The sequence below is a fragment of the Rhinolophus ferrumequinum genome, chromosome 5, assembly GCF_004115265.2.
Source record: "Rhinolophus ferrumequinum isolate MPI-CBG mRhiFer1 chromosome 5, mRhiFer1_v1.p, whole genome shotgun sequence".
Classification (NCBI taxonomy): domain Eukaryota; kingdom Metazoa; phylum Chordata; class Mammalia; order Chiroptera; family Rhinolophidae; genus Rhinolophus; species Rhinolophus ferrumequinum.
In genome coordinates this window covers 45,638,526-45,657,217 of record NC_046288.1, presented here as the reverse complement: position 1 = coordinate 45,657,217, position 18,692 = coordinate 45,638,526, and the positions used below count along the sequence as shown (strand labels likewise).

General features: G+C 32.9%; 1 protein-coding gene across 2 annotated transcripts in view; it reads right to left on the bottom strand.

Annotated features, from left to right (window-relative positions):
- The window catches only part of GRID2 (glutamate ionotropic receptor delta type subunit 2), a 1,348,544-nt gene that overhangs the window by 1,066,441 nt on the left and 263,411 nt on the right, over positions 1–18,692 (bottom strand). For both annotated transcript variants that reach the window (XM_033106341.1, XM_033106342.1), the window contains exon 2: positions 15,596–15,751. In XM_033106341.1, coding sequence (XP_032962232.1) covers positions 15,596–15,751 — 156 coding nt within the window. The remainder of the gene's footprint in view (positions 1–15,595; positions 15,752–18,692) is intronic.

Below are 18,692 nucleotides of genomic sequence, written 5' to 3'. Positions count from 1 at the left end.
AAAGACTACACATATTCTAATTTCATTTATATGAAATTCCCAGAAGAGGTAAATCTATACAAACAGATTAGTGTTTGGCTGGGGACGGGATGCTGTGGGAATGGGGATTGATAGATTGCAAATGAGTATAAGGGATTTTTTTGGTTATAAGAATGTTCTAAAACTGGATTTTGGTGATGGTTGTATAACTTTGTAAATTTACTAGTAATAACTGAATGGTACATATAAAATAGATGGATTTTATGGTATGTAAATTATACCCCGATACAGCAGTTGGAGGAAGAGGAAAAACAGGAGGTGAGAGCATACCCCGATACAGCAGTTGGAGGAAGAGGAAAAACAGGAGGTGGAACAAGCAACAGCAAAAAGGAAGATAACCACAACCGGGGTGGAGAAAAAACAGAAATGGAGCATCTGGATCCTCAAAATTGGTATTCTCACTATGGTAGCAGTAGCACTGGGATATCCGTTTAACATAGTGAGATGTTTAGAGAGGAATGTTATAATTGCTGTAAGAGTTAACTTAGTGGAACAGCGACAACCAAATAGGGTAGGCTTTCAATAAGACAGAGGTGGATTTCTCTCACATGTAGCAGTCCACCCAGAGCAGCTCCACTCTACATGAGAGTCAAGTTCCATCCATGTTGTTATTCTGAAACCCTCTACTGGGTTGTCCTTATCTGTATGGGCAGAGCTGGGTCACAGCCTCATCACTATTCCAACTCATTGAGAGGTGGCAGGGGAGAGTGTTAATCCAGGCAAGAAGCTTGTCTTTTAGGTGGAAATAATTTATAAATTACCCATATTTCCACTTGCATCACATTGGCCTTCAATATAATGTCAAGGAAAGCTAGATAATGCAGTCTTATTTGGGGGTGGGGTGTCATGGACCCAGCTAAAACGGTGCTACTATGGAAGTAGAAACATGTATTTTTAATAGTTTAATACAGTGCGTGAGAGAAGTGGATTCAAATTATGGTAACAAATCATAGCGGTAATCCACAAAATTGTTGGTAGTTAAAGGAAAAAGCTTAAGGAACTAGCAGGTGCACTGATTCTCTTCTCAAGCCTGAAGACAGGGGTTTTACTCACAATGAGGAAGTCAGACAGGCTGCCTCTGTAGCTTGGATAGAAATGGGGGGCTGGGCATCAATCTTAGGCCTGAAGTTCAAAGAAAGGACTTCAAGTTACAAAACACATTTGCAAAAACAATACAAGGCCTGAAGATGTAACTGACTGCAGGTATTGGCCAGATAATTTACAGGTGTTCACAAAGGAAATCAGCTATTAATGTGGTCCTGAGAAGACTGAAGAATCTGAGTTATTAATGCTATTACCAGAATTTGGTGCACACTCTGACTTCCCCAAATATGCACATCACTTGCTCCCTTTCACCTTTCAGGTCTCTGCTCAAATTCATCTTCTCAGAAAGCTCTTTTCCTAACTACTCTACTTAAAATGACACTCCAATCTTCACCATCTCTATTCCTCTTTGGCTGCTTCATTTTTAGTTTTTTTTATAGCAACTCTTCAATCTGAAATTATGTGTATGTGTCTTGCATATATACATATGAATTGCAAATTGTTTCCTAAACTAGAATATGCTTTCCAAGACAGCAGGGTGTTTGTGTTTTCATTGCAATACTATGAGTTCCTAGGTCAAGTCTTGACTCAGACTAGACACTCAAGAAATATTTGTTGAATTAACTCAGTGAATCAATATAAGTTAGCAGCATAGCAAGGTTAGCAACAAAGCTAAGATGATGCTAAATTACCTCAAATGGACTATTATATCTGGTACCAAATGTTTGGGTCACACTGAACATGCAGAGGAGAAACAAGTATTTCTAGTTGTGGGTTGTAGGAGAGAAAACAGAACTAAAGAGCTAACGTCCATCCATACTCCTTGAAATCCCATAACACTTCATGTTTACTGCTATTGAGAACTTTCTAATTTATTGTATTTTGCATCATGATTGTTTCTATGTTAATGATATTTTTGTTTGTTATTTGTCAAACAGAATTCTTTTTTTTTTAATTTATTGGGGTGACAATTGTTAGTAAAATTACATAGATTTCAGGTGTGCAATTCTGTATCACATCATCTATAAATTACATTATGTGTTCACCATCCAGAGTCAGTTCTCCTTCCATCACCACATATTTGATCCCCCTTACCCTCATCTCCCACCCCCCAACCCCCTTCACATTCCCCTTTCCCCCACTCTACCCCCCGCCCATCTAGCAACCCTCTTTGTCTCCAAAACTTCAAACAGAATTCTTGAAGCTAGAAACTACCTTGTTGCATCTTGATATCTCTTCCAGCACTTACAATATTTTGCAAAATATAAACACTCAGTAACATCTATTTAGATGAAAAAATAAATAAATAAATCAGTCAATAATTAACAAACAATGGATGACAATTTTCAAGATTGCAGAGCATTTTTTGATTCAGATAAACAAGCCTCATTGGTCACTTGTGATAATCAGACCAATAAAAATGGTTTTAAGATAAAACATTAAATGTCTCACTTAAAGGGGAAAAAAAAAGATAGGAATCATAGACTATGCATAAGAGACTTACAATACATGATATCATTATTCTTTACCTACTTTGTCCAACTGGGTTAGGAAACAATCCGTGTTTTCATGTAAAAGCACAGTGTCATGACACAGTTATAACACACAATGCTAAACATGTAGTAAAAACTCTCTGAGAGCATTAGTTAATGAATATGCATAACACTTTTTATATTATAAAACTTGGGTTCTTATCTCTTTCTTTAATGTGAAAAGCAATTACTGCTGTAGATGTGGAATAATTATTTTTAAAACATCACTTACTCTTAAAACACACTGGAGGCATTGTGCCTTTGAAGTCGTATCTTTGAGCTCAAATCATTTTCAGTACTTTTGCTGCATTTTAAAAGAAATTCTAAGACTTGGCTATGTGAAGACCAATGTTTTTATTAGTGTCTTCAGGGGTGTTTAATTTTACTTGCTGAATCATGATTTTCTCTGTGCTGAGTTCACTATTCTACTACGAGTGGTTTCGGAAAGTGGTGACCTTGAAGCTGGGGATAGGATAAAGACATTGACAGAAAAGTTACTATTTCTGTCTTTGTGGCCTGATCTTTCCATTCTCAGTTCCTCCCCATTCCCAGATTACATTTTTCAGTCACAAAGTTTACTTGTTTTGTTTTGTTTTTGAGCATGCCTGCTTCTTTGGTTAGATCTTACCTCCTTCCAGAGCAGAAAAAATGGCTTACTATTTTCCCCCTTTATGTATTCTTTATCTTCTCTCTCAACTCACCACTGTAGCTGTCAATCATCTCATTTTCCTACTGAACTTTGTATTCTGTTTTTCCTTTATGGAACTATTGCCTAGTAATTACGTTATCTACACACGTGAATTTAATCTTCATTAGTAGTTTAAAGCTCCTTAAAGATGCAGAGTGCTCTTAAAATACTTCTATATTCATTACTATTCTACCTCAAATATCTTGTACTGAGATGCTGAATAATAAGGGATGGATGAAGGAATAAAGGATCTTAGAATGCCAATCGTACTTTTGTGGATCTTTCCTGCTTTTCCTCCTGCTATGATGCCTGCTGATTGGCCATATGCTATTCACTACTAGCTATTAAACCATTGGTCTGGGAAATAAAAGGAGATAAAATGCAAAACCGTTCTTTTTGTAATGTATTAGTTTCTCCTTATTACTTTTTGTAAGTTACTAGGTAACAGAAAATATTGGCTGTGCAACTGGTGCAACGGTGTGTTTTTTTGTGTGTGTGTTTTTTCCCACCCAGCACCTTAATAAGAAGTTTCATTTTTAGAATAAAGCATTCTTGCAAATAACGGTATACAGAAATTTATAGGAAAATCTCCCCCATAGATAATGGAATAAAATATTCAAGAATTTGTGAACAACTGATTCATCAACTTCCATAAAGTAGATTTTCAACCACAGATGCATTAATGTATATAACTGGAACATTCGTTTTCATAAAGTTCGTTCCATTTGTCATAGTATTTTAAGTAAAAATAATCGTTTCCTTAAAGAGCAGTCACTCAACTATACCGCAGGGTGATCAGTCCCATTTCTGATCAGACCTAGTGCCTTTCTGAAAGGATGCTGACACTCAGCATCTCTAACACCAAGTCAGCCTTTGATGCATTGCTAAAATAGCTATGGGCATGAAGACTGCAGCTTGTAAAAGACCGAAGTCAAAGATCTGTGTGAGATGTTTTTTCTAAGTTTTATAATGTGATGCAGAATTAAGTCTGAATGATACATTTCAATAGATAACAACATTTCCTGATTGGATTGGACAAGTCATCAAATCACTAAGAGTTAGCTAAGATGAGCTTTTCCTCACAGGCAGTAGAGTGTAATGGATAATAATGATATCAGTTAAAATCCCAGACAGGAAACAATGACACACTCAAAATAGTATAATTTAAGCAGAATTTCTTTTTCAAAGGCATAAATTACACAGGTGTGGGTGGGGTGTATCAGAAAAATTAGAAAAATTACAAGAATTCAGAGCTGGTAACAGTGAGTTGGTAATGAGTCCTAGCCCAAGGGCAGAGAGGAGAGGAATTCGTGGAGTTCTGAAGGAGATAGTCACTGGAGCAGAATGCCTTTAGAAAAGCATGACCTCCTTTTGAGGTACACATTCAGCCCAAGGTAACCTCACACAGGAGACAGAAAATAAATACCTTGACTCATTCTCCTCCCCTCCACTGGTACATGCCTGGGATTTCCAATTACGATACTTTAACAGAAAACAGTGTTCTAGGCACTATTCTGAAGGTTTTAGGCATGACAAGTTACCTAACCTAGCTGTATCTCAGTTTCCTCATCTGTAAAATGCTAATAAGAATAGTAACTATCTTATAAGTTAAAAGGCAGTATAAATATCAGGTGGGGAAAAAATGAAGTGCTTTTAATAGTTCATGGGATATACTAAGTTATAACTAAATAAATGTTACTTCTCATCATTTGGTTTTTCAAATGAGGTTCTTTCATTAAAATCTTACTTTCTTTGATTTCTTTCATTTCATTTATTTTCCTGGGAAGAACACTTACATGAAAAGTTCAAATGTTTCTAGGACTACATTCAAAATCAGATTTACAGAAAGCTGAACTTCAAATCCAAAAAAGACCCACCAATGGCATTCCCATGTCCCAGATATAAGTGAGAACTGCAGACCCACCAGACTTTCCTTTGAAACATATTTCATTTTCAAAGGGGGGAAAAATGAAGCAGATTGGGTAACAAACACGTGTAATATTGTTACCCAGTTTGCAATGACTTTGATGATGGAAATAAATATATATAAAGTAACAGAATAAAAATTTCAGTAATCTAAAAAATACCTCAAACGCAGCAAACCCAAGTTTCCAAATGGTTTCCCCAAATGCAACGGCCTCGAATGCTATTTCCTCCTATCTTTGCATGGGTGGCTACTTTGCAACCTCAAATCTTGACTGAAATGTTACTTTTTTATATCTTCCATAATTGCTCTATCAAAAATAAGCTCATGATTATAAATCATAAACACACACCCTATCTGTTATTTTCTATCATAGTATCATTTATTTTCCTTTATATCCCTCTTCTCCGATAGAAAAAACAAAACAATTATTTGGTTGTTTAGCTCTATTGATCCTACTAGACTAAAATTCTTGGGTGCTTGATTTAAATTTGTCTCATTCATCTCTATAAACTCTTAATACAGTATATAATTGATGAATTAAAAGAATCTTACAGATAAGTGAACAACTGCAATGCTGATTTCTGAAATAATAACGATTTTTTCTTGGTGATTCATAGTTTTCCACCAGTTCTTGTACCCTTTCCATATTTATGCTTTAAGCAATTTCCAAGGAAAGAAAGTGTAAACTGGTGATTTATTCTGTGCTTTCATATAGCCCTGATATTAATTTTAGATAATGAATGATGGTGGTTTGACAACAAACCAGCCCTGTTCCATTTTAACAGACATAGTAAATAGGGGTTTAAAATTACCCCTTGAAAAGCATGAATCAACACTGGAAGGATGAATACATGTTAGAAGTACTTGGTGAACATATTTTCAGATGTACATAATATCACATATAACATATAGTGTATATATCATATATACATGACATATATACATATGGTTCATAATATATAGATTTAGTTTAATATGCACATATGTACGTGTATGGGTATGCATATATAATTGTGTATATAGAGATAGAACTTATTTAAACTGGACAAAAATCACTTATTTTGAATCATAATAAAAAGAGGAAATCGCTAATTCCAAACAATAAATATTATCGACAAATAAATTTAACAATAAAAACAGGATTGGGAGTAGTAGAATGTAGCTAACATGTCAGTTTCTCATTCTTTGATCAGTAAAAATGTGTCTTTTTCTTCTCCTAGTTACTTTTTATCATAAGAGCTATCCATATCTTAATTGGTTTTAATAATATGAATAGGCACACAGGACCATCTCAAAGTATTCTGTTCGAGTTCATATATGTATAAGTTCAAGAGTAAATCACAAAGAAAATCATTGAATATTCAAAGTCATTCAATTCAGAAATATTGTCTGTACTAGGATTGTTATTGACTTACTTGTATAAGTTTTTTTGTTTCCCTCCAAAAATTACATTCTTAGAAAACATTTGCTTTCCACTTTGGAATACATTTCTCACATATAATAGACATTTTGAGTCTTTTGTAAGTTTTCTATGTTTTAAGTCTTTTCTATGTTTGAAAATATAACTTAAGGAATCAGTTTAGCCAATCTTACCATCATATTATATTAGTCAATCAAGGAGTAAAATGCAAATATGTCTTGAAATGAGGCATAAATTCCTCAGAAAATAATATGATAGCATGTGTTATTGGAGAAATACAGTACTGGAAATTCAAAGAAACCAATGACCAAATTTTTAGAGTTCATATCTACCCAGGTACAGTTGGAATGAAAATGTGCAGAACATATAAAGATAACCTTTTAAACAATCATGTCAGAAATAAACTCAAAATATCAGATGATGCATCTGTCGAAGCATAAAGCTTTCCTTGAATTCATTTATATATTCGACCTTCACAGATATCGCTCTTCTCGAATATTATGTCTCTCTACAACTGAATCCCAGTTATGACTCAGTGCCTTATTTACTTCACTGATTGTATCAAGCCTACACAAATCATCAGAAAGCTTTAATTTGGTCTCCACAGGCTTTCTCTACTTCCCAGAAATGGTACCACGGTATTTTCAATCCTCCCAACCCTTAATACACATGTCACAACATCACTACTATTTGCCAAATAAATTATATACAAATATAATTCTCATTTTCCTGTCCTGACTAGCAGAACTAGTCCAGGAAAATAGAACAAAGCAGAAACACTTAACTTCTATAATGTTTTTTACAACCCCAACATTCAGGGTTTTGATAAGGAAAGACTCAGTTGGGCAATAAAATGACACTGACTAGGTAAGCAATGAGCTTAGTATTATCGGTGATATACAAGGTAACCACCAATACGTGTTGTAGAGATGCCTGACACGGTAAGGTCAGGGAGGAATAGAAACTTACTCATGGACAAATGCACCGGTGTTAAATCATCATGTTCTCCACTATTATTATGATGTATTTAGATCAGTACAAAAAAAAACCCATAAACCATTATCATCACTAATTTAATCGCCATACAATAATCACATAATCATAGTAATCTCATGGAGCATGTATTTAATCCCACTTTATATATGAAGAAACTGAGATTCAGAGACATTAGGTGTGTTCAAGGTCCTGCAGAAAATAAGAGAGGGAGTACAATTCATATAAAGGCAGATTTATCTAATTCCATGGCCCATGCATTTCATTTCCATGTTTCACCCGTCCCAGGAGGGTAAGTGGCATCGAACGTAAGACAAATATTGAACCATATTAGAAACCCTGAGTGTATACATCACAAAAGAGAGAGTCAATGATTAAAAAGGCGATGAACGAGGAGTTAAAATAGAGCACTATAATGGAAGGGCAAAAGGAAAAAGAGCGCATACAGGTCATGACCTAACACACAATAATAAGGGTAAAGCTAACCAGGTAGGACTTGAGACAGCCAGTGGAGAGCAGGGAATTATGCAAAGTAATTAGCTCAAGGCTGAATGCTTATACACATCCAGAAAGTACAAGATTCACTCTCTTTTTACTCAGAATATTGAATTTCCTATTGCACATTGGGTTTATGCGTGTTCCTTTTAAAAGTGAGTGTTTTAATGATGATTCGTTTGAAAACTGTAAGATAACTCATCCAAAGCTGCATGTGTACTAAAAGACTACACATAGTACAATTCCCATAAGTCTAACAATACTTGTCAAAGACATGCAAAAACAGGTATTAAATGTTGAAAATAAAAAGTCAGGTTAATTTTTTGTTCTCAAATTAAGCAAGTAGAATGGATCACTTGAGACTTGGATACCAATAATATTGATAATAGTTTAATATTTCTTAATTTAGTAGTCATCTTTGGTTTGACAACATGAATTTAAACTATTATTATAACTACACAATGGACTTTCATTACAATCGCAGAGCACAGGTAAGTGTGGTTTTTAATCTAATAAGCCATATATTCACAGTCACTGTAAGACACAGAGGTGATTCTTCTACCTTTAAGTCAGTATCATAAAAAAATGATTAAAAATTGAATTATGCTGCCATAATGATGCACTGCGTCTACAAAGATAGAAAGAGAATAAAAGAAACGGTTTGCCCTTATTATGAGAAAAAATATTTGGTGCAAAGAAAGAACACTTAAACAACAACAAAAGAATAAATCTTTACTTCCATTAAATACAGCTTCATGGAAACCTGCTAAGAGTCTTCTAAATAAAACAAGATCCAGAGCAGCACGCATTGCTAAAAAATATATATTTTATGAGGTAATGTACACAACACTAAACTATTGCAGATAGTGAGGTAAAAGGCCTCGGAGAAGAAAAGGTATAAAAGTATGATTTACAGGTCTATAAACATCTGAATTTCAATCTATTCTTAGTATTAGAGATCTGTTACTTTAACAGTGTGGTATTAAATGAGATGAAGGAAAAGCTTACAATACAGGAGTAAAACAATAAATCACAGAAAAAAATAAGGTATGCAATTTTTATCTTCATTAACATTATGTTAAAAAATAATGAGTTTTTTTAAGAAAAATTGCCAATTTTCTGGAAAGTAAATATTTTTAAAAACTGTTAACATCTTCCTTTATTAACACAATTAAAAACCCAAGTAATAGGTAGAAGGCAAGGGCATAACACCTTTTCATGCTCTAAAAATCCTCAACCCTCCTCAAGTACATTTTTAATCTTCCTGCAGTCAGAAACTGTGTCCTCTATTTCTTTTGTTATCTCCTATTATAGTTGGCCCAATCTTGGAACAGTATTAGGCTTTCAGAAGTATTAGGCTTTTAGATAGATTGATATGACTGAGTACTCCCAAAATTTGATTCCAAATATGTTTTATTTTAATTTTCTTAATGCGCAATTCTCCAATGGGAAGGGGTCATGTAAGATGTTTAAAAAAGAACACATGCAATTTTTGTTGCTAACAGATACAGAATTCTTCATACTGTAATACTAAACTGATGATGGGTCCTAAAGATCACACAATAGACAGATTCTGATTCCAGACCATATAGGCCTGTCTTAGAATGTGGCAGGTAGAGAGGAAAAGTGATCTAGGATTTGGCAGGGCATTGCTGGGGAAATGACCAAGCTAAATATCCCAGATGCCTGGAGGAAAACAGATGGTCCAGTGAGCCACTGAATGGACATCCAGTATCCCTCCTGATGTGTCAGTGTTTGGAGATGGCCAGTCAGTCACCTGCATCACTTATTCCTTCCACCCCTTCACACATATAGTTGGGTACAAGTTACACGGCCTAGGGACTGGGATTCATAGCACACCATCAGCCTGGATGTGGGACGTGAAGGAGGAATGAAAAACTGATTAAATGAATAAGTGAATAAATGATCAGAATTTACCTACACGATGTTCAAGTTTTATTTATTGGCCCCTGGAACCACCAACTCTCAAGTTCAATCTATTGTCAGACAATTCAGAAAATAAACTGGAACTGGGGCTATCAAAATTGGTCCAGGAAAACATAGGCTGATGAGGCGTATGCACTGAAGTCCTATGCTAGGAAAGTTCAGAATCCAATCTAAGCATTTTAGAATTAGCAGAGTTTTTATCACAGTAAAAATGTCTTATCAGAGCAGAGAGGAATATAAATCATGAGATTAAGCCATGGAATAAAGCATAAAATTAGTGGGGCCACATAAATCATTCTTTTACATTTACATCCTCTTTGAACCAGACTACTCAGTTTTAGCCCACGGCACCAGAAATATTCACAATGAATGGTGATGGGTTTTGGAGAAGTGCTTTTTCCTCAATTCCCTTATACTGTTTTTGGCTAAACTACTCTCCTGTTGTCCCGTTTATACACATGATATGGATAGTTGAGTCTCTTATATATAACTATAAAGAAATGAGACTGATTTTATAAACCATAAAAAAGTAGTATCATTGTTTTACATTTGTGAACTTTTATTTTGAAAGGTATACGAAGCAAATCCAACTGAAATTGTTACTTTGTTAAAGTTAGATGTCTACACCTAATGAATATTTTGGGAGCAATCAATATTCATGTTGTGGTATGCAAAGGAGTAAGTTTAAAGTGGAGAAGGTTGAAACTCAGAAGATGAACAATCTTAACCATGACTGCTTTTATGTTAAATACAGCTTTTATAACTATATTGTTTCTAATGGTTTGCCATATAGCAGAAAGAATAATAATTACGATAGTCACTCCTGTTTCTTTCAAATAGGATTATATGTGACTCTATAGTACAGTTTTGCCCTTACAGTCTTCTCATTATGTATTTCATTTTTTGGTGTTTTTATAAGAGCAAATATTTCAAAATGTTTCAACTGAATCTTGCTATTCAGTAGTGACACTTGGTGCTTTGCATCGTTCCCGATGCATCCAACGCATGAAAAAATTATACATAGATTCATATTTCTGCATTCGCCTTCCTACATGAACATTTTTACAAATGTACTTCCTTTCCTTTCCTTGACCTTGTTTTCTTATAAATTCTCACCTTTCATGCCCCACAGTGGTGTTGGTCTCAACTAAGAGTTAACAATATAAACAATTACTATTGCTTTCGGTAGAGACAGCAGTGTCTTTCACAAGGGACATCTGTGCATCTTTGTTTTATCCAGTACATAGATGCCACAGAGGAAAACAATCTATAAGAGAGGAGTAGGAACAGAAACTCAGAACAGGTACTTTGGTCCAACTCAACTGAACATGCAAAAGGCCCTTTATGTATTCTGGTGATAGTAATGAATTATTTGTGTTGCAGTGAATAGTTGAATAATGTAGCAAAACAGAAGACAGGTATCATAAATACTTTTAATTTGTTTTGAAGTCAGTCACAGAAAAACTAGGTGGCAATTTCAGCAATGTGAATCCTTCTCTAAAAAAGAATTGAATAAAAATCACTTCTATAAATCTGTAAAGTTCTAAATCTGGGAATGTGTTCTAAAGGGTCATGAAACATTTAATCCATAGAGATGAAAACTGACCTTAAAAATACATCATTTATGTTCTGATTTCTTCATCAGATGAGGAAAACCAAGGATGAAAGAGCAAGAGAGATTTATACAATGCAACTAGTATTGATTGATTAGATTAGAATACTTCAACTATTCCATGGGATCTAAAACCCACGAACACAAAAAGAATCAAAACACAAATCTGCTACAATCTTTCACTCTCCACAGTATTTAATGAAGGCCTAGAATACATTGCGTGCTTTCTCTGTATGTATGGGTAGCAGATATAGCAAGGAAAATATTCAACCAGTGGTCGGAGGTTGTGGTTTAGTTTTTTCTCTGCTTCACACTTGCAGTGTGTAGGGAAATTACTTAACCACTCTGGTCTCAAATATTTCATCTATATAGTAAACACATTCAACTAGGTTTATATAATTTTCCACTTCTAAAATTCTTTGCCCTTTGTCAACATCTCCTGACTCAACAGACAAAAGATTTATAATGGCTTATCAACGAATATATTCAAAATAAAGGAAATGGAAAATATATATTCAAATAGAAAGGAAATTATGAAAATGGTTTATTGCAAGATTGTGAACACAGGAATTCTTTTCTAACTGATTATTTATATACAAGCACTAAGATTAATGTTACAGGACAATGATAAAAATGATCAAATACAGTACTGATCTTCAGAGAATGGAATATTGATCCTGTGTCATAACCAAGATATCATCTTCTAGAAACACACATCAAAGTAATTATTTATTAATTATTTAAATCAATTACTACTATGTAAAAATTTAGTATAACCAAAGCTACAAAAGAGCATTTGAATAGCACCATTACTGTTTATGAGTTAGACTATTTATCTTTAAAGTTCTCCCTTTTAAGTGTTCACAGTAGAAAGATAAGGTAAACAAAATATTTTAGTGCCTATATATATATATATATATATATATATATATATATATATATATATATTTTTTTTTTTTTTTACATGTGTCTGGTGGGCAGACATTCTAACAATAAAATAAGTTGAGGATTTCAGATTATTAGATTTCATTTACATGTTAACCAATCCTATTATCATTCGTTATCACCAAATATCGATATGTTTGGTGTTGCTATTTATTTAGGATGAGACTTACAAATTCAAATGAAAGAAAGAAAGAAAGAAAGAAGAGAGAGAGAGAGAGAGAGAGAGAGAGAGAGAGAGAGAGAGAGAGAGAAAGAAAGAAAGAAAGAAAGAAAGAAAGAAAGAAAGAAAGAAAGAAAGAAAGAAAGAAAGAAAGAAAGAAAGAAAGAAGAAAAGAAAGAAAGAAAGAAAGAAAGAAAGAAAGAGAGGAGGGAGAGAGGGAGGGAGGGAGGGAGGGAGGCAGGGAGGCAGGGACTGAGGGAGACAGGGAGGAAGGAAAGAAAAAGAAAGAAAGAAAGGAAAGAAAAGAAAGGAAGGAAGGAAGGAAGGAAGGAAGGAAGGAAGGAAGGAAGGAAGGAAGGAAGGAAGGAAGAAAAAGAAAGAGGGAAAGAAAGAGGGAAAGAAAAGGGAGAGAGAACTCAAAACCAGGGATTTTTTTGAAGTTGATCAAGAGGGCTAACATATAAACAATCAGTAATAATTGTATCATTCAATCTTTTACCCTTCTTTGGAACGTGAAAAACAAACAAGCTAATTAAGACCCTCTGTACTATAGATTTTAATGGTATTACAGCAAAGACATGATCATAGAAAAATTGGCAATCTTCGATGGCACGATTGAGGTTTTCTCCCAAATTATTTCCTCAAAACATTTAAGAAAATACTCCCGAAGTCTTTCGTGTTGTCTTTCAGTTGAATATTTTCCCCTTCTATTTTTGGACCAATAAATTTAAAAAGGCACTCTAGAATGAACTTTTTACTTCTAAAATTAGCAGAGATCTTTCATGATATTGAATGGGGAAACAAATTAGCTCCAGTTTCACTACCTAGAGCAGACCATCAAAATAACTGGTCCAGAACGTCCTGTTAGTGTCAGAAACCATAAAGAAAACTGTCAAGCCCTTTATTCTTTCCTGTACGTACTATTTCCTCTCTCAATTTGCTTTCAGTGCCACAAATTCTTTCCATTCACAATAGTTCTTTCGAGAGATATTTTTGTTTCCAGAATTTAGCTGGCAACAGAATGGTTGCCCAAATCAATATGTAAGCAGGTTAATTGTGGTATTCTTAAACATTGTCTTTGCTTTTCCAGTTGTAGTCTCCAGAAAAGGTGTAATTCCCTTCCACTCATTGTGCTTTCTTCATTTTTTCATCTCCACAAACTTTCAGCCAAAGTGGATTTTTAAAAGGCATGGATATTTTAGCATGTCATCAAAGTTAATTTACAATTATTAATTGTAAATAACAAGACAGTCACAAAAATCAATCAATCCTCATTTGTTCCTGTTCTCATTCCAGTCATTAAAACTAAGAGTTGAAAAGTAAATATCACAGAGATATGATTTCTTTAAAGTGAATAATATATTCTTTTACATTATTTTTCTCAGATTCAACTTAATTATTTTGCAGATTACTTTATGAATTCTAATATTATTTAGGCAGCATTTAAATGTTTCTATAGACAATTTACCAGCATGTCCATTATTTAGAGCCCCAAATTCGAAGACTAATTCTGATTTTAATATGTAAATCACTGCATGTTTATACTAACCTGACTTTTTAAATTGATGTTTACTAATTAAAAATTAATATCCAATCATATTATTATAAACAACCTATTATTTGCAAAAACAGCTTTTACTTCAATCATTTCATTACAATAACACTTTTTTATTCCATCAAATTAATAAAAAGGAAAATCTATTACGTCACTAATCATTCTATCCATTCTCTTACAGACAGGATTGAACACAAATAAGTTGCAACAGTAACCAATGCTACTAATCAAAAACACATTACAATAGAGGTTACCTGTATATCCTACAGATACAACTTAGATGAAAGAACACCTTTAAAAAAACAATTCTGTTTATTTTCCTTATCCCTTCAGTATTTGTCTTTAAAAAGTTTCTTGCCAAACTTTACTACATAAAATATCCTGACTCTTTTCTTCTGCCAAATACTCTTTAAGTTTTTAATGAAGGAAATTGTTCATTTGAATAAATTAATTTTGTATTAGTATCTGCAGTCTAAATATATCATCATAATGAAATATAAAATACACTAGCAACAAATGGTTTCATGAAAATGACTGTCTTGCCAATCAAAAGGCTAAATAAATATTTTATTAGCAGAATAGTATCAAAATATAATTCTATTAGTCAAGCTCTTTCAATCAAATGTTTCATTCATACAAATAACCATTCCACTATAATAAAGATAATTTATATTTGTATGACTTTGTACCTATGAAATGTTTTAATTCACTCAAGTACACAGAAAGAATGGAGAAAAGTACCTCAATGATTGGTACACTGTAGAGAGTAAAACATATACCCTAGGTTGGCATGTTAGGCTCTCAGCACACAAAAAAGTTTTCCCTCCAGCAATACATTTGTCATGAATACATTTGAAATGTCATCACACATTGTAACAATCACCAAGGTAGCAGCAGTCTCAAAGAAGTCAGAAGTAAAAATTCAAATAGAAAGTCCTAATTTTAGGAATGTGTCATTTACATTGAAGTCATAAAATGGTGCAAAATTTTTACTGTAAATATTAATGTTCCTTTTATGTTATATTTCAATTAAAACAGCAACTTTCCACACTCTGCCCTTTTTGGAAGTGGAATGCAGCATTAACATCTACAAAAAAAAAAAAAAATCTCCAAGCAATGCAGCAGAGATGCAAAAATGATATCCATATTTGATGGCTTTCTACAAATCTAATTTCAGTGCCATTTAAATTGAACCAAAAAACAAATATAATAAAAAGTGGACTGCTGATGGACCTTACCTTCTTGAACTGCTTGAAAAGGGTTGTTGCCGTCAACAAATGTCACCGAAAATGTGATTTTCTCAGTCTGTAAGATCTCCTCATTCTGGTTGAGGTCACCAACTGCTGTGCGAAACACCTCATCATCCTTTTTGGCAGATTCATCAAAAATTGCTCCTAGAAAGAAGTGAGTGTTGCCATTAAACAATAACATAAATATTCTGTCATGCCCACTGGAAATATGCCAAAGAGACTTATGCATTTGAAAAATGTATACTTTCACTTAAAGCATGCACTTTATTTATTACTGAAACACATGGTACTGGAAGCAGTGTGATAGCTAAGCAGGAATGCAGTTACATCTTCCAAATGGAAATGATGAATAGCACATCAAAGGGCTATTGCACGGAGAGCATTGGGAAGACAATTTAATAAGTACAAAAAGCTTTCGGAGAACAAAGTGTCTGACATATTGAATGTCTTATATCATGAGATCTTTAGGAATTCATAGCTTGGAGAATCTTTTTCTGAGTAAAAAGAGATAATGTCAGGAAACTTTCTGAGAGTCCATTCATACAGTACATAGGTATCAAACTTACATTATAATCTTAATTTATTATCCATTTTTCTTTTTATTTCTTTTATTTTTTTGAACATGAACTTCAATTTTTTGTTTTTTGTTTGATTTTTTATATTGGTAAATTCAGTAATATTTAATAGAAAAGTTAGAAACATACAAATCTCTCATCAGAAGTAATTGAGAAATATTTCCTGAAAAACTAACATAAGTCCTAGTGTACAATCATGGCCTATGGTATTCATATTAATAATAACGATGATGATAAAAATGTAGCTAATGTTTATTCAGTGTTTGTCAACATTGTTACTAGTTAAACAAATCAGTTCTAAGAGTAAATCGATGTTAAATTCTGACTCAGTCACAAGTTAAGTATATGACTTTAAGCAAGGGATTCAAATTCTAAGCCCTTTCATCATCTATAAAATCTAATAATAATATCTACCTGTATGGTTTATTAATTAAGTATATTAAAGCAGATTATCTATGCAAAATGTAAGTAAATTACAGTAACTAAATAGTAAGTTTTCAGTAAATGCTAGAGTTTTCTTGTTTTTAAATACTGTGATCAAAACAGTGTTTATCATTTTCTATTATTTTTTCCATATTACAGTATCTCATTTAATCCTTAAAATAAAATTATCATGTGATATGTATATGTATACTGCTATATACAGTATATATATATATATAACTATAGATATAAAAATTATATGTGTACTGTATATGTATACTGCTATATACTATACATATATATGTGTGTGTATGTGTGTGTGTATATATATATATATATATATAGCTATAGATATAAAAATTAAGATTCAGTGCAAGGAATATACCTAAGTTTCCAAAAGGGCCAGAACACTTGCCTCTTTGATTCCAATGTCCTTGTCCTAAATCACTATGAGGGCCTTCCAGAATTCTACACATGAGGAATAAAATAATTTTATGAGGATCCTAACTTTATTACAAATCTGGGAGAACCTTTTCCATACGGCCATGCATGCTTTATTTCTATTCACTCTAACTCTTCTAGTTCTGAGCAGGCACACTTTTTAATTATAAACATTTGGATAAATATATTTTTTGTCTTTTTGAATAAACCAAATGAATTCCCTCCTGACCAAAACAAACAAACAAAAAAACATACACCTCAGTGTCAATAACTTGACAAAGGAATGACTATTCATCCTCATTTACATACAGATCCATATACACATAATCTGTTTTTTGACTATAGCATCCATTGTAATGTGTACATATAAAAACAAAGTATATGTATATGAAAATGCCTTTTTCATATATAAATACAATACAGTTATTACACACACATAGGAAGAGATAATCACAGACTATATATACATAACACTGATACACATATTTATGTTTACACATCTATACATACACTTTTATATACATAAAAGCAGACATCCTTTACATCTACCGTTGTGTTGAATTTATACACCTGTGACTAAAGCCCCAAGACTTCTAGTGAAAAAGGGATCATAATATTAAACACACATTATTAAATACCTGATAAAGCAAGGGTGAAATTATGTCCATTCCTGACAAGTGTGCCAGGTTACTTTTGACTTTTCCACCCTAAATTGCCTCATCTGGAGAAGGCAATGATTAATTTTTCTAGACAAGGCAGAATGTCTGTGTGAACCTGGCTTTCTCTTATCATTGCTGTTCTATGTTTGCAGGATTATATTGACTACTACTTTGACCAGTCTCTCCAAGCCCTTACTTTCCATTTCTTATTAGATTTGAATACCAGCCCATGGTTAATAGTATGAGAAATGAATGAAGAATTTGAAAAACTGATATATAAATTAAGTACTCCCTAATTATTATATAGCTATTAGCCAGAATTTTAACATGGTATTGATATAATCAAATGTATATAATAGACATTAATTTTTGACCTATGCTGTTATTTCTGAATCATATAGAAATCTACTTTAGCAACTAAGTTTTTGTGACAGTCTTTAGGCAATATTAGATTTGTCTTGCTAAGTTTAAGCCATATTCATTAAGACACTCTTTTTTTTAGACACAGAGTGACTTTTATATATATATATATATATATATATATATATATATATATATATCTGTATTATATATATATATTCTTTAAAAATAAACTTTTCAAAGGTACAATATATAGTGAATCTTTAATTATTAATTTGTGATAATTCTTATCAGAATCTAGATTAATCATTGCATTGAAATGAAATACTATCAGGTTCAGATATATAATACAAATTTATTTAGTAGTTTGTAGGACATGTGATATAAATGTAAAATAATGAATTCATTTTAAACTAAATAATCTGTATGTCTATGCATAAAGCAATAATCTATGTTTATAGAGATGCATCAGCTTGTCATAGATTCTAAATGGGTCTTGTAACAGAAGAGTTTCCAATCGACCTTATTTTATAGCAGGGGATATCATTGACTTCTATTGAGTATCGTTAACATTTTTAATGGAAGCATTTTACTGTTGCCTGACACAACATTTAAAATCACTTTAAA